General features: G+C 28.8%; 2 protein-coding genes across 9 annotated transcripts in view; one reads left to right on the top strand and one right to left on the bottom strand.

The window, feature by feature from the left end:
- The window catches only part of LOC121124355 (uncharacterized), a 20,796-nt gene extending 12,416 nt beyond the window's left edge, over positions 1-8,380 (top strand). For 3 of the 4 annotated variants that reach the window (XM_071890962.1, XM_071890964.1, XM_071890963.1), the window contains exons 4-6: positions 7,170-7,334; positions 7,381-7,437; positions 8,145-8,380. In XM_071890962.1, coding sequence (XP_071747063.1) covers positions 7,170-7,334; positions 7,381-7,437; positions 8,145-8,260 — 338 coding nt within the window. In that variant the 3' untranslated portion in view covers positions 8,261-8,380. The remainder of the gene's footprint in view (positions 1-7,169; positions 7,335-7,380; positions 7,438-8,144) is intronic. The other variant, XM_071890965.1, reaches the window with a different exon arrangement.
- Positions 8,273-16,283, bottom strand: ImpL2 (Ecdysone-inducible gene L2). 5 transcript variants are annotated; one of them, XM_071890959.1, is made up of 6 exons: positions 16,150-16,283; positions 9,502-9,847; positions 9,261-9,435; positions 8,998-9,197; positions 8,804-8,926; positions 8,273-8,713 (listed from the first exon to the last, which is right to left on the bottom strand). In XM_071890959.1, the coding sequence occupies exons 2-6, from the start codon at positions 9,820-9,822 to the stop codon at positions 8,690-8,692; spliced, it is 843 nt and encodes a 280-aa protein (XP_071747060.1). In that variant the 5' UTR covers positions 9,823-9,847; positions 16,150-16,283; the 3' UTR covers positions 8,273-8,689. The 5 variants fall into 5 exon arrangements, with proteins under 5 accessions (XP_071747060.1, XP_071747062.1, XP_040575443.1 ...); XM_071890961.1 differs by having other exon boundaries at positions 9,261-9,423; positions 16,150-16,268; XM_040719509.2 differs by lacking the exon at positions 16,150-16,283 and adding an exon at positions 14,319-14,463.

The raw sequence follows: 16,283 nt of genomic DNA, 5'->3' as shown, positions 1-16,283 counted from the left end.
AATGTGGTATTTTAATTTCAATATTACCATATTTTGCATGACATTCTCTCGGATGGATTTCAACACTCACCTCAATTTAGCCAATATCTACATCTCTAAGCATAATACTTCGTATTGATAGTATCATAATAAACTTTGAATTAATAAACGAGAATTTAGGATCGTTATTGGAGTAATATGTGTTTGTTTATCTCCTTCTCTCGCTTGTCACAGCTGATTGTAGCTACTCTCCTAAAAACATTCTTCATATTGTTAGGGTTATCATGTTTATTTTCGGTTTCTCTTTTTTAACTTGTCTAAAATGCATACTATTTTCATCACTACAGTTAATGTATTTTTTTAAATATTCACATGCACAAGTATTTTAGCAGCACATGAATAAGCACCCATGAGCAAACTTTTTTAAATAACCTATAATATATAAATATAACATATAATATATAAATAACTTTTTTACAATTTACAATTGTAGCTCTCCCTGATTTAGACTTCTATGTATTAAAGTATTGTCAAATTTAAAAAATATATATATATATATCAATATGTTCTTTACTATGTACTTCTTGGATATATATTATAAACTATTCAATTCTGCTTATATTCACTATACTTTCAAAAATATATTTTCAGAGTCTTTGGCAGAAGGGATTTCCATGAGACGTATTTTTTTATACAATGCTTCGTCACAAAGGTATGGTTTGAAGCATAAATATCAATTCATAATTAAATACTACAATTAATTTTTAAACGAAAATCCACAATTTACTGATTTACTATAATAGTCCCTGGTTCCGTCCACACAGAAACGTTTTCTGAGGACAACACAAATTATTTATCCATTTTGGTCTTGCATCCATACAAGACCAGTGTTCCGTATAACTAGAGTTAAGGAGTTTGAAATATAATAAAGAGAGCGAAGAGAAGGCTATTGCAAGACATATGTTACGGCTGAATTGAAACTCTTATTAAATCCCCTACATGTTATCTCAACTCAACGTATAGCCTAAAAGAATATTTTTGGAAAACAGATTCCAGAGTGCGAGAACTTTAAGACGCTGTTACATTTAAAATAACTTGTACGAAAAAATGATTTAAATTAAAAGGTTTTGTTAATGCGTTCATTTTCTCTAATATTATTATTCTAATTTTACTCTCATTAGTAGAGTTAAGTAGCCTTTAATGAAAAAACTACTTTTAAAAATTAGAAAAAGAAAAACGGGTGTTGTGTGTACTCTTTTTTTTTTTTTTTCATTATTTAATCGGTCGTCGTGGTGTTAACTTCTCCCTTAGTTACTGAACACTTAGTCTTATATTTTAATGAAAGAATAATTATAACAGCATGGAAAATTTAAAAAATACTGTCCAGATTGCAAACAGCAAAGCCACTTACACACTCAAAAGAGCTAAAGATTTACAAAACTAAATATATTTGCTGCCCTTTTCTTTGTCTTCTTTTAAATTTGCGGCGATGAACTTTAACTACAAACGCCCATTGTTCAAAATGAGCCCTTGACAGGCAGAAATACATTCCTTTATTAGTATGGATACGGTTGAACTTTAATTTTGTAAATTCAAGATAGTGGAATCAGAACTGGGAACTCCTACTCCCACCACAGATTTTTAATCTTTTAGTGGTACTCAAAAGTTATAAGCCAAGTTGGGAAACGATGATCATGTGATTAATTTTTCTGCAATTGTAGTTGGCAAAGGTAATACTTTTGCTGGGGATGTCATGAATTACTCAATTAATTGAATTATTTCAAGGTGAACTATGGAAAGGTTAGACAAAATTGCATACGGTATAAGTAAAATGAATAAAGTTACTTTTTTTGATGAACCTTAAAAGCAAAGTCGTGCGGGGGGAAAATTTTTACATAGCCAAAGAAGTCGACTCAAGTTATTAGGCACCTTTTGTTACTTTGTCTTATAGCTTTGTTTCTACCTTAGTCTGATGAAACTGCAACTGGAACCTAAAAAGAAAGGACAAACTATTCAACTTGTCTCGGACACATAAAGCATGTTTTGTGTCCATCCTTGTTTAGCACTGAGAACTGAAGTTCTGTTCAGTTCAGCCTCAGTCCGGTCCATTTATGCCCCTGATGATGTTAATCAACTTTATTTCTTCCTTTTTTAATCAGTTCTAGTACTAACAGTCACTCTATACTGAAAGAACCAGTCCTAAGACTGGACTAGGCAGTATAATTAAGGAATACCACGAAACTACATAAAGCGTTCTACGTTTGGCTCAATTTGAAAAATGTTAGCGATAAATAAACTTAAATGATTTTCATTCTACATTACAAGAACAATTAAATGTCAATGCTTTTGAAGTACATATCAACTGTGTTTTGAATGAGTGAAAAGATTGAAAGGAAAAAATAGAACAAGACGAAATATTGATTTATTTACATTTTTGTCCAGACAAAAATTACTAAATCTTTAATTAAATTATCAAAGTAGTTCAATTTCTCATCTATATATTTTTTTTATTTGCAAACATTTCCTTTTTTGATTTTTTATCAATTATAATTATTCATATGAAATTATTGTAATTTTAGTACTAAAAGTTAGAAATAATTTCCAGTTTTGAACAATTGAAACAATCCATACATTTCTGATAAACTTTCAGAATCAGTTGATTCGATTCAGATCATAAAATATGCGAAAACCTTTTAGGTTCAAAATCTGACTAGGCAATATTTGACGCTTAAATTATATTTATTATGTGTTCAACATAAAAGAAGTCTTGAACAAAATCAAGAAATAGAGAAAATCCTAATTTATTTTTTTCACTCCCTATATACATACTCTCCAATATTTCATTGACATATTTAAGTCAATTATAAGCTCTGCATTCAAAACTTTGGGATAAGTTACGATGGCCAAGGTGTTTAGCTATATTTTAAAACCTTTATTAGACTTACAAAACTTATAGTAATCTTGATATTACCATTCAAAGAAAAAAATATATACATATATAAAATTTAACATTATTTTATTGTGAGAATGAATTTGGGCTACTTTAGGTACCATTTGTGGTGCCTTCAAAGGGTTTATATATATGATTTGTTGATAAAAATTGATTGTAATTCGTCGAAAAATACAAATGTAATTCAATTCCATTTTAAGAGGGACATAATTCTATCCTATTTTTGTGTTAATAGACCACATATCTGAAAATGTTTTTAATAACAATCAATTTCAATTCAATTGACTTTACAATGATCTTTCATTGAAAAAAAAAAAAATTTTTTTTTGTCTTGAACAGAGTCAGAAGCAATATTGAGTTGGTTGTCATTTTTGTAGCAATAATGATTCGATATTAATTGATAGAATCATTTAATTTCATCCAACTAAATGACATTGCGCCATTTTAAAAGTAGGTACAGTCAAATTAACAAAATGAGCAAAATAATTATATCCATAATTGGATCCTTTGTATAAGTTTGGACAGGACCGATCTCAAAGAAAAATCGATCTGGTTCAGTCTCCTTTTAAATTCGATATAGATCAATTCTATATATGAAGGGTTGATGGATGACCTCATGTGTGTTTAAAAGTGTGTTAATCGGCACAATAACGTCATATAAGCTGAATGTGTCGCATACATCAAACTTGAACAAATTATAAATAGAAATTGGGTTTATGTTAGAGGGAGAGGAAAAAGTGGGAGCGAGACAAAGGGTATTACTTAATTATGACTTATGCTAATATCAGCTGCATGTAATATGATTTTTGAGGGAGAAAAATGAATTACTGCTATTAGGAGGGGATTTTCTACATTTAAAAAAGCATTAGTGCAAGGAAAATATTCTCTCAAACTATATTTGAATTCATATAGACATATATTTTATTATGCCTTTTTACATCAATTTACACCAAAGATAGGTAGGAATTCTTCTTTTAGAGGGAAATGTTAACAACCCAAAGACATGCTAACTAAGGAAAAAAAAAAAAAAAGAAGAGCATCTAGATTAACTGTTTTTCCTAATTTTTAATCTCTAAATTTAGTTTTTTTTTTTTTGACACAGATACCTTCCTACTCATGAATGAGGAAAGGGGACAAAATAGGTATTTAGAGCAAAAAAAAGAAAAGTAGTCTATATATTGAGACCGAAAAAATTGATCCACGGTTTGAAAAGGATTAAATTTTGGTCTTGAGATTAACATTCTAAATCGATTTTTGGAGTTTTTATGAAAAAAAAAAAATTCATAAATACATAACTTTATATTTACAGAAAATTGAATTATATCGAAAAAAATTTCATCAATTAAATTTCAAGTGTTAATCTGTTAGGAAAACAAATTTTGAAAAATTTTTTTTTTTGGAAAACCGTTTCAAAAATCCACTGCTGTTTAAAAAAACTTAACTTTTTGGACAAAAAAATTCAAAAATCCAACGTTTTTTAAAATAAAAATATTTTTTTAGAAAAAAAAAAAAAAATACACTGCTGTTAAATAAAATTTAAATTTTTTATAAAAAAAATTCCAGAAATAAGGTTCAAATATTAAATTTTTCAGGTAAAATAACATCAATTATTTGATTAACTTTTTTTGTGGGGGGAGAGGTTCCTCCAGCCCACCCCTTGCAAACGGGCCTGAATAGGTAATTTTTTTTGGAGAATTTATTCAATGGTTTCTACATAACATAGCGAGGAATGTCTAATATTAATTTACATATGTGTTATATAAATAATGAAGGGATTTACATATTTATAATCTAACGAGATATCAGATTACATTCTCATTAGGAATTAATGAATATCCTTATTTCGATAAATATTTCTTTGAATCTCATATTCCCATGGCTTTTTATTAAAAATCAAACATCAAAATGTACTAAAAATGAATTATTCTTCAGCGGAGAAAAATAAATTTTCCATAGATCTTCAAGTGGTTATATATAGGGTTACAAAAAATATGACATGTCGTTATATTGAAAGAAAATAAACTCAAAAATGAACGTGGTCAGCTTGACAATTTAAAGAATGTTTGGAGGAAGACCAGCTTAGCGGGCGAGAGGAAATAAACACTAATCAGGAGGTGGGCTATAACAGCTGTAGCAACCCTCCAATTAAAAAAGAAAAAATCTAAAAATATAATTTTTGAAATTTCTTTTCAAAAAATTTAATATACAAAATTGTTGTTCCAATTTTTTTGTGAACAACTGTGGAGTTTTGAAAAAAAAAATCCTAAAGTTTAATTTTTGAAAATAGATATGGACATTGAAAAAATTTTATATTAATTTTTTTTTCCAAAAATAATCATTTTTTGTAAATAGTTGTGGAATTTTAAATTTAATTTTAAAAAAATTGATTTTTTGTGAATAGTTGTGTATTTTGGAATTTTATTTTGAAAAAATTTTATATTTTGAGAATAGTTGAGGATTGAAAAAAAAAAATTGGGAAATTTTATGTTTTTTATTTTAATTTTAGAATTTTTTTTTTTCAAAAATTTTAATTTTTGGATTTGTGTTTCAAAAATATTCAAAAAACCAAGCAGAAATTATACTGATGTCGATCATAAATTTTATTCTGAGTCCAATAAGTTATAACTTCCCAACCAATCATCATGGTTACTTTCCATTATCTTTGAGCTTACTGACTTTATTCCAAGATGTTCTGGCCTCAAGAATAATGATAACAGATATACAAATCTACAAAAATGATCATGCTGTTCTGAGTTCTTTATTTAGTCAAATGTCCATAAGGGAAAAAATATATCATGTGGAGTGATTTGTTCCTGGAAAATCAAGTAAGAAATTCATTATGAGACCACAAATTTTTGATGAGTAAATTATTTTACACATCCTGTAAAAAAATAAAAAGGCCACTTTTTTATCCTTATTTGGATTAAATCAGTCTACTTACCTATTCATTATGGAGTCAATACAATGCCTTATACCAATAGAACATGAGCGTTTAATATTATTTATATACTAGACTCAGAATCTTTGTATCATCTGACTGCTATAAAGAATTTTTTTTAGCATACTCATTTAAACTTAACTGTTAGTAATAATTAATCTTCTTACAAAAACACGTGTTCAAATTCCGTATTCAATAAAATATTATATGTACAAGAGAAGTGAATAAGTAAATTAGCCAAATATAAATCATGATTATTGGTGATAATGAAGTAAACAGCGCAGCATTCGTGTAGGACATGTCCCTCCTTAGTCCTCTAATCACGGGTTTTTTATTGGGGATCTTATTTGAGAGAATATTGATAGGGGTGTATTCCATAAGCCTTTTTTAGCCTGGTAGTTATTTTGTTGTTGTTGGGAAACTATTTTCTTAAGCTGTTATTATTAATCTCTCTATCTGAAACAAATCAGGGATGTGAAAATTGTCATAATCCTTGTGAGTATAAAAAATAAAACAGAAAGTTACTTGTTGACAATTTGGATAGACGACATACCTCTTGACAAAGATCAGTATAAAAAGTTTAGTGCTTCTTACACCCTCCCCCAACATATCCGGCAAAGCTGCTTTCCTATTAAAAATTCTACAAATGGTCAGGATTACGATGTTAATTTTCGGTATTTTTTGTTTTTTCATACCAAAAATGCTTAAAAGTTACAACCCATAGATATGGGTAACCTCTATTATTAAAGACAACAAATAATATTAGTTTAAAAATTATTGGGGCTCAATTCCCCAATAGATTACTCTCTGCCCCCTGCATTGAATACTTAAGAAGGAAAAAAAACACACATCAATCTATAAACAACCTCCCTAAACTCTTAAAATTAACACTGATCGGGTTAACTGCCTTTTGAAATCAAAATATGTTCACCTTATCCCTGAAGATACGTTCTACTACAACATGTTTCTTAGAACATGGGCGGGATGTAGATATGTAGATAGATTTGAGTACTTTCTATAAGACCTCATATTTCATCATCTTTGTTTAAAAGATAAGAATAAAGCGTGACAACTTGTTCCTTGGAGGAAAAATTTCCAACCAAGAATGAAATGCACGTGGAAGTTGACGTGAAAACTTTTAAAAAAAGAAAAGAAGAGCATGGGGCTGTGATGATATTGAATTTCCTTCAAACTCATGTTCTGAACATGATTAATTATCTACTTCTTTTTTTAAAAACTACAGTACAATTACGAGTGAAATTAAATCTCAGTTTAATTTTTTTTCTTTAAAACCTAACACAGGTTGCCAAGATAAATTAAACACGTCCTCCTGTATATTTCCATACCAATATGGGGATAAAATGTGGCATACCTGTGTGCCTGCCATGAATGGTTTCTTGCCAAATGGAGAGTTTGCTTCCAAACTATTTTGCCCGACATCTCTTGACAAGGAGGCAAAGCCATTAGGTGAGTTATTCCATTATATCAATTAATTATTGATTAAACTACATAGTTACATCATTGAACACAGTTTGGAGGGAATGTGGGATAGACTGTCCGGTATTAGAAGGTAAGTTAGTATGTGTTACTAGTGTTGAGGTTCGGTTTGGAAATTTTAGGTCTTAATAAGATCCATATAGTTTAACTAATTCAGTACAGTTTTGGATTTTCAGAAATTGGTATCACGTCATTTTTGTAGAAAATAATTTGAGGAGACTCTTTTTTGAATTTGTTAGGGAGAAACGTACACAAGGGAGTCAGATGGAGGGCTGTATTAACCTCCCCTCTCACCCCAAATTAAGGAATTTTTGCTTTTTGATATATTTTTTTTGTCATTCCGGCAAATCAAGTGGCAGAGTAACAAAAATTTAACATTTGAAATTTAATTTTCGATTTTTTTTTCCAATAAATTTAATATATATTTTTTTTTAAAATTTATTTTCTCTAAGTAGCTTATTATTTTTAAGCTTTTTTTTTGTACAAAAAAAATAAATTTTCTGAAAGTAGCTATGTGTTTTTGTATATAGCTTTTGGATTTTTGAATTTTTTTCCAAAAAATTGAACTTTCTGCAAGTTGCTATTTTTTTTTTTTTCATTTTTTTTCAAAATAAATTGAATTTTCTGAAAGTAGCTAAGAGATTTTTGAATTTTTTTTTAGTCATTGGTAAGATTACCAATTCAATGTAGATTCAATTCAGACCGATTCTCAACACTATTAGGGGCCCATAACTATTTGTAGTCCATGAACAAAACTAAATGAGTATTTATGTACCACAGCTTTTAAACCAGTTACTCTAAACACCTACGTTCCAACAGAGGCTGCTACCTTGCCCTATGTTGAATTGGTTCAGGAAGTGAATGATAATTCGACCAATGAGACAAAGAAGAAATAAAACATTATTATATTGATATTCATTAATATTTAATTGATTCAATTACATTTCTTTTTTATATTTTGAGTCTTACATAAAAATATTTGTTATATCTATAGATAATAAATGAATATTAGTGCGCCTCAAATAAATTAATGACTAGGAACAGAATAGGAATTGAGGTACAATATGAAACAAATAAGATTAAGAACAATTGTTAGAAACAAAACAGAGTTAAACTTAGAGTTTCATTTGTATCAGTTGTTCAAAAAGATTTTTTTTTTTTTTTCACAAAGTACCAGATTTTTAATGTATATAAACGGCAATAAAAAAATTAGAGATCATAAAGTTATAATTTTGGTAATTTATAAATATATTCCATATTTTTTGTCTTCTTGTTGTTGAGGAAACAAAGAATTAACAGATGTTTTAGAAAATTATTTTCGTGGATTATGCGGTGTTGGATGATTCAGGCTAAGAGAAACATAATGAGGAGAATAATAATTTATGATTTATAATTTTTTTGTCTTTTTGAAAAAGTTTTTGATTCTTTTATTTCCTTACAGCTAAAGGATAGAGGAATGTTTCCTTCATGTCTTCGCCAATGCTATTTTTAGCCATACACCGATACATTCCCATATCCCCAAAGTTTAAGTCCTTTATCAATAAATCTCCGTTTGCTTTAATCTGTTGGACGGAAATAAGGAAGTGTTAAAACACTCATAGAATAATATGTATATAGCCTTAAACAAACTTACCACAAACTTTTTGTTATTCTCGTCAACCATTTCTCCATCAGGACCATACCAATGTACAGTTTCATGGCCCTCACTTCGACATACTAAGTGCGCCTCCAATCCAAGGATTTGCATGTAGGTCTCCATCCATTGAAAAATTATGGGTTTGGATGCTTCAAAATTCATTAAATTTCTTGGAACGCAACCATTGGGTTCAAAACCTAATGAATTCAGTGAATACGAGTAATCCAAATAGTAAAAATACACAAGGGTGAAAAACTTACTAACGACTTGAACTTCGGTTCCAACTTTAGCCTCCTTTTGATCTGTGTGTGCCACACATTCGTAGAGACCTGCATCACTTTCAGAGATACAATCTAAATTAATGACGGATTTGGTTTCACTTAGGGATTCGATGCTAAACTCTCCATAGTCTCCCTCCGTTAACTGTGCAGGATACTGGATTAGATAAATGATGTTAGTATTTTTGAAACAAACTTATTAAATGAGGTGTAGTATTCTTACTTCTTTAATAAGAGGCTTTCCATCTTTAAACCATGTGATCCTTGGTGCAGGATTACCACTAGCAGAACATTCCAGTGTTGTTTTTCCATGTTGACGAGCCTCAAGTCGTAGTGGAGGGGCTTTTTGAATTTTTAAGAATCCTTGGGATGAAGATCCATCAAAGATACCTCTTTTGGACACGAACCGACTTTGACTTCGTTTTCCAATATGAAAGCGAGATGAAAAAAGCTTATCAAGAGGTGATCCATATGCTGGACGCTTTAGCTCAAAACTAAGTATCGTTGGCACGGCTAGCAAGCAGAGTAGGAACGAGAATTGCATTTTCCGTGTGAGTAAAAGGGGTGGCCTGAAAGAAGTATTACATTTGAGGCATTTCAAAATATGCACTAGGAGAGCACAAAAAAGGTTTTTTGCGCATTCAATAATATGTATTTAGGGGAATGTTCACAAAATGTTGTCAGTACGGTGAATACTGGCACAAACTCTTTAATACAGCAATTTAAATGAAAGAACGTCGTAGTGAGGGCAACAACACTTATATGCTGTATGCGTAAGACAGTAAGACATAAGGTCTTTGACACTTTACCGTGGTAATTGAATGAGGAAAATTTCCGTGTATAATCGCTGAGGATGATGAACTATCTTGTCGTCGTATATTATTATTGATTAAATCCTTTGTATAATGACCAAGCATAACTTTAATAAGGGAAAATAATTATAAAACAATACTGTTTTAGTTAGTAGGTTATCGTTGGAAGAAGGCAGCAACTCCAAGAGACTTCCTCTCCTTCCTGAATATAAAAAACAGACTGAGAAGACAGGAGTTGATATCTTGGAAATATATATATATATATCGTCTGTCGGGCAAGAAAAAGAAAAAAAGAAGAAAAAGTTTCTAAATACGACTACTACTACTACTACTAAAGAAATAATAACGCAACGCCGTCAATGTGTTGCATCATGATAAACTGGAGGAAAGCGAATTGCTTAGGGCAATACCGTAACTTTTCCTTTTTTTCCCCTTCTATAACAAATACACATGTTTTGTACAAGTTCCAATATCTGTAAGAGACGCAACTTGTATAGAACGTTGTTCAAGTTGCAATTAATTCATCTATAAATGCATTATTTCAGGGGAGTCCGACGATCATGCGATTATATATATATTACTTACTTTTTGAATTTTTTTGAAAAAAAACTACAAATCCACAACTGTTTCAAAAAACTAAAGTTTTTTAGACAAAATTTCAAAAAAATTAAACTTAAAATACTAATGTTTTTTCGGAAAAAAATTCAAAAATTAACTTTCGTATATTAAATTTTTCGAATTTAAAAAAAAAAATGTATAGCTATTTGCATAAAATTAAACTTTTTGGAAAAAAAATTAGAAATTAAATTCTCAATATTAATTTCTTTTGAAAAAAAAAAAATCAAGAATCACAGCTGTTCACAGTAAATGCAATGTTCTGTGAAAAATGTCAAATATTAAATTTCTAGTAAAAAGCAAAAAATCTTTATTTCTTTTTGAGGGTGGGGGAGACTAAAGCCCTTCAACCCACCCCCTGCGGCCCCCCCTATATTTAATTACAACATTGCTCCTTTGAGTAACCAACTATTAATTCAGACCTTCATTACATTTTGATCTCTGTGCATTTGAGCTTTACAATGTGCTATAGAATGCCTATATTTGAGTCATTTGTATTGAAATAATCAAAAATTACACCATTAATATATGGATAATGCAGAGAATATTCAATTATTGCAATACTAGTAAGTACTGTAAATACTTTATTTAAAATGATTTATCTTCCTTTTTGATTTCAACCTGTACGATTCGATCTTACAAGTTGCAACTTGTACACAACATCTGTATATATGTTGTATGCTCTAAGCAATTAGTGCTGGAGCCTGTCTCATTTAAAGTTCCTAATGAGTATCAATATTAGATTTTTTTCAAGAGCAACCCAACTCTTCAAACTGCAAATATCCCAAACATGATACCCGCGCGAAGAAATACTGAAGAGAGAGTTATATTCTGGGAATTGAAATATTGTCTATTAGGGAAGGGCGTGGAAATTTCCATAAATGTGTCATAAATCGTGACTACTACTTAGTTATAATAATATATTGGAAAGCCATGAAGGGGTTTGTTTGATAGGAACTAAGGGAAGTAAAAAAAAGATAAGAAGGATTATGTTGAACTCCATACATGGGGTTCCTCGTCCTTCAAATCATAAAGAGCAAACCAGATATCACTTTTTAACAAAATTTTAATTTACGCATATTTTTTATATATTCACGGGGTTGACTCCAAGGTCGTTACCTTCTTTATTGTATCACGCAACTTTTCATCCAAAAGATATCCTCCTGTACTTAGCCAAATAAGTCAATCACACCAACAGCTATTTATTTCTTAAATACTCAAGGACTATTATTGTCATATTATTTTTCTATGATTTTTCAAAGGAATTACATGTTCCCTTATAATAAAATCCTACATATTATTTTATTCGATACTTAATTATAATTTAATATCATATTAAAAGCGTAGCTCAATATTTGTATTCGTATGTGATTTATTTGTAGATATACTAAAATTACCAATATATATCAACAAGAAATTGAATTCTTGTTTTTTTTGGAAGCGGAGCATTAGTATTCATAACTTATTGCTTCGTTTATTTATTAAAAATAAAATTTTATAAAATAACATTAACACATCAAGTCGGAGGAGGGCATCGACAGCTGACTACAAAGTACATAGGCTACTTTTTTTGTCAGCGAAGTAACGCCAGGCTCCCTTATACAAAAATGTACAGTGTAATTTTTAGTCAACTGTCGATTTTTTTGCTTCTTTTCCATTTAAAATGCTCTCAACAGTTATTAAATAATAGTCCCATAGTCGAAATGAATTGGCTAACTACCAACTGTTTGTGACCTTAACTCTACTATTTTTATCGGAAGAGGTTGAGTGATATGATAAAGGTTGCAATAAATTCAGTATATTAAATACCATCAAGAATTTAAAATGTAAGAAAAATTATCTTGAATATTCGTATACTTTACTTACTAAAAAAAGTAAACATATTTAAATGAATGTTGATTACATTTGACAGACTCCAAATGTGGTATATTCATGCATTTTAAAAATGTATTTACATTCATTTGTAAGAGACTAGGTTACTTGTACGATATACTGATATATTGTATGCCTTCCTGGTAACAAAATTCACTTGGCAATCATTCATAGAATATGTTCAAAATATAGTTGAAATTGTATCGTTATGGGTAAGTTGTGAGTAATATGATTCGATATGCTGTTTTTTTATGCTATGCTCAAGAGTCATTTAAGCATTAAATAAAGAAAAAAAAAGAAAAAAACTCCAACTTGCCTACAAATCCATCTTTTTTCTTTCTTTTACACAACACACAAAAAAAGATACAGAGTATAAGAAATCGTTTTGTTAAGGAAATGGGATCATATAAATAATAAATGCATTTCGAATGAGGTCAAGCACTTTTTGGAATTTATATTTTTTAATATTGCTCTTGCATTTAACTATAAATATATGATAATATCCAAGAAATGATAACTTCGGTTCAAGCAAGGTTTGAAATGCATCAAATAACTGTAGTATAGAGCAATAATTGCCTAGTAACGAAATAGTTAAATGAAATTTCTATGGGGAAATACAAATATGGCCATAAGTCACCAAATCTTTTGCATGAATCAGCATTTTTAAAGAACATTTTATAGTAATAGTTATCAGAGTGAATCTGCGAGGGAAAATTTCTGTTAAATTAATTTTTGATATTTGTGTATTATTTTTAAAAGCAAAAAAAAAAAAAAAAAGAACAAAGTATTTTATAAGAAAAGTGATTTAGGGCATTTATTTTATTAAAAAAAGTCCCCAAAGAAATGTTTTTTACAAAAACAAAAATAGTCATCAAAATTTTTTTTATAAAATCATAGTCATAAATTTGTATTCAATTAGTTACTATTCATATACAAGCTCAAATTAAAGTGGTTCACCTAAAATATTCTATTTTCTTTCACTTAAATATGCGTGAAGTCAACTTATATATAATTTAATCAAAGTAAGTACCTCTTCATCTGAATACTTCTCGAAAACTTGCTTTAAATGTTCTTATTATAATTAATATGTATTATTAGTATTGCCAATTTATTAACGTAAATATTTGTTCGTTGACGCAAAAGTAAGCTAGAATGATTTTTCTCAAAATTTTTCTCAAAAATCGTCTATTTCTATAAAAAAAAAATTATTCTTTATAAACCTTTGGGAGTACCACAAGTAACACTTAAAGTAAATAAATTTGATTGTCACAATAAAAAAAAAAAAAAAAAAAAAAAAAAAAAAAAAAAAATTGATAGAGTATTGATTAGTATTTTAAATCCAACAAATGTTTTAAATTATAACTAAAATTCTTTGATATCTTAATTCATCCCACAAAAATGAGTCAAAAAGTAAATGAAAAAAAGAAAAAAAAGTGTATTTTCTCTTTTCCTGAATTTTGTTCAAGATTATTTTTATATTGGTGCAACACATATATATTTGAATAAAATTATCTTTCATTTCTATTTATAAATAATTTTGATGGATCATTTGAAAATCATAATTAAAGTATCATATTCTAATGAAAGCTCCAGACTATGGTTAATATTCCTCGGTATTATATTATGAGGCCCATAATTGAGCTAAAAAATCTATTAAATAATAATTATTCAGTATAAATACATAAGCCTTTGGCATATTTATACAAATGTAACATAATAAATTTTATGGGGTCTCACTTACTTTTTTAAATTTATTTTATATATTATTATTATCAATGATCTTTAAATAATAATACTACTAATAAATATTATCGAACTCATTTATGTGTTGTGAGCACAGTAGGTAATAAATATAAACTAAATTTTAATTTTAATAAGATGATCCAAAGAGTTGTTGTTCGTAGACTTATTTTTTCTTGCTTAAAAATATATATATATAAATTTGCAAACGTGAACACGCTCTCTTAATACTGTTATGTACACATCAATTCAAAACTTTTCATAGTGCAAAACAAAAACAACCTTTTTATAGTAATGAAAAGACTAAAATATTTATTTTTATTTTATACTAAATTAAAAAAAATAAAATGGTAGCTATTTTTTAAGTTGTATATTTTACACCCACATATGGGCTAAAAAGTCATCGGCTTATTACATATATGGGGCTTTTTTTTGTTTTTAATTCACCTCATTTGTAGTTAGCATCAACCTTAAAAATAATGTTGTCACATATTCATAACAATCTTTTATTTAGTTTCTGAGTTATTGTGCAAGTGATTTGCTGTTTTTGTCATTTCTAAAACAATGGATCAAAAATAATTCTATGTTTTCATTTTACACTAGTTTTTGATGGGGAAAAATACTGTTCAAACTAAGCAATGGCTTCTAAAGTGTTATAAGGAATACAATAATAATTATAACTAAAAAAATAAATTAGTTCAAGCAACTTATTCAAGTTAGTCCTATTCCAATTTTCGAAAATCTATACTAACTAGATATTAAGTTTGTCAACACAAAAACAATCTTGAACAAAAATTAAGAAAGGGATCAATTCCTTATTTATTATTTTACTTCTTAAATATAATTGGTCCATTATTTAATCGAATTTTTGGGTCAATAATGGTCTTCACATTATACTAATTATTAAGATTAGTTGAGATAAGTAAGAATAGTAACTATAGTCTGGAGCCTTAATTCCATGCTTTGTTTAGTCCCGATATTATGTCCCTTCAAATAGAGCCTATTGAATCTTTTTATCCCTTACTAATTATTAATTTGTTCATTTTTAAGTGTAATTTGCGACCTTTTCAAATCATTTATCAAAATAATTTTTAGATAGAAATGAATGATAATAAGATTTAAAATACAAATGTCATCCAGTATCACTTTTGAGAAAAAATTGGGAGGTGTCAAATGTGACGCGTATCCCAATACCAAAGCAATCCAAGGCAAACAAATCAAAGATCTTATGTTATCATATGTTATCTCTGATTGCCTCAATCAAGGAGACAATGCCAAGGAGCTACTTCGTAAAAGTCTGCTCCTCCTTACGAGAATGGATCTAGGCCGTGATTGATACTGGATACAAAAACATCAAGTAAGCTCTGTCTCAACATTCATCTAAACAATTTAAGGCAATTTTTAAATAAATCCACCGAAAAATCTGGTTTCCTTGCACTTGTAAAGATTTTTGAAAAATGCATCGATTGAATTTTAGCAACTTGTAGTTTAATTGTTTACATTTGAAAGTGTTATTATCACTTTCAAAAATATTTCATTGTTTTCATTTGGTAGAATTTTGAGTGCTGAAAAGAAGGACATAACATCCTTAATTTGAAGAGAAAAAAGAGTCATTAATAAAAGCTACATGGCCTTTGAGTCATATAATAACAAAGTCCAGGATCAATGTATCTTTTATATTGAGGGAGTTTAGACTTTGGACAATGGGAATGATATCAATTTGATGAAAAATGTATATTTTGACAGGCTTAGAGAACTATTTGCAATGATTATCCAACCAAAGAAAAACACACGTACATTTATTTTTTACTAAAAAGTTGAAAAAAACTTACTTTTTGATATGTGTTATCTAAAAAGTTATAACTAAAGAAGAAGTCTCCTGTTGTAGATCACGAATGTTTAGAAAATGCAAGAGGATCTTTGTATTTATATGTAATAACGGAAGGGGAGAAGAGACTGTTCGCTT

This window comes from Lepeophtheirus salmonis, chromosome 9 (genome assembly GCF_016086655.4).
Source record: "Lepeophtheirus salmonis chromosome 9, UVic_Lsal_1.4, whole genome shotgun sequence".
Classification (NCBI taxonomy): Eukaryota; Metazoa; Arthropoda; class Copepoda; order Siphonostomatoida; family Caligidae; genus Lepeophtheirus; species Lepeophtheirus salmonis.
This window is presented reverse-complemented; position numbering and strand designations above follow the sequence as displayed.

What these genes read in the sequence shown, in the direction of transcription:
- ImpL2 (XM_071890959.1), bottom strand. Translation starts at nt 9,822, where the DNA reads ATGCAATTCTCGTTCCTACTCTGCTTGCTAGCCGTGCCAACGATACTT. An exon ending in GAAAGCCTCTTATTAAAGAA is followed by an intron (nt 9,436 to 9,501) that starts GTAAGAATACTA and finishes TATCTAATCCAG; the next exon opens with TATCCTGCACAGTTAACGGA. An exon ending in AGAATAACAAAAAGTTTGTG is followed by an intron (nt 8,927 to 8,997) that starts GTAAGTTTGTTT and finishes TCCGTCCAACAG; the next exon opens with ATTAAAGCAAACGGAGATTT.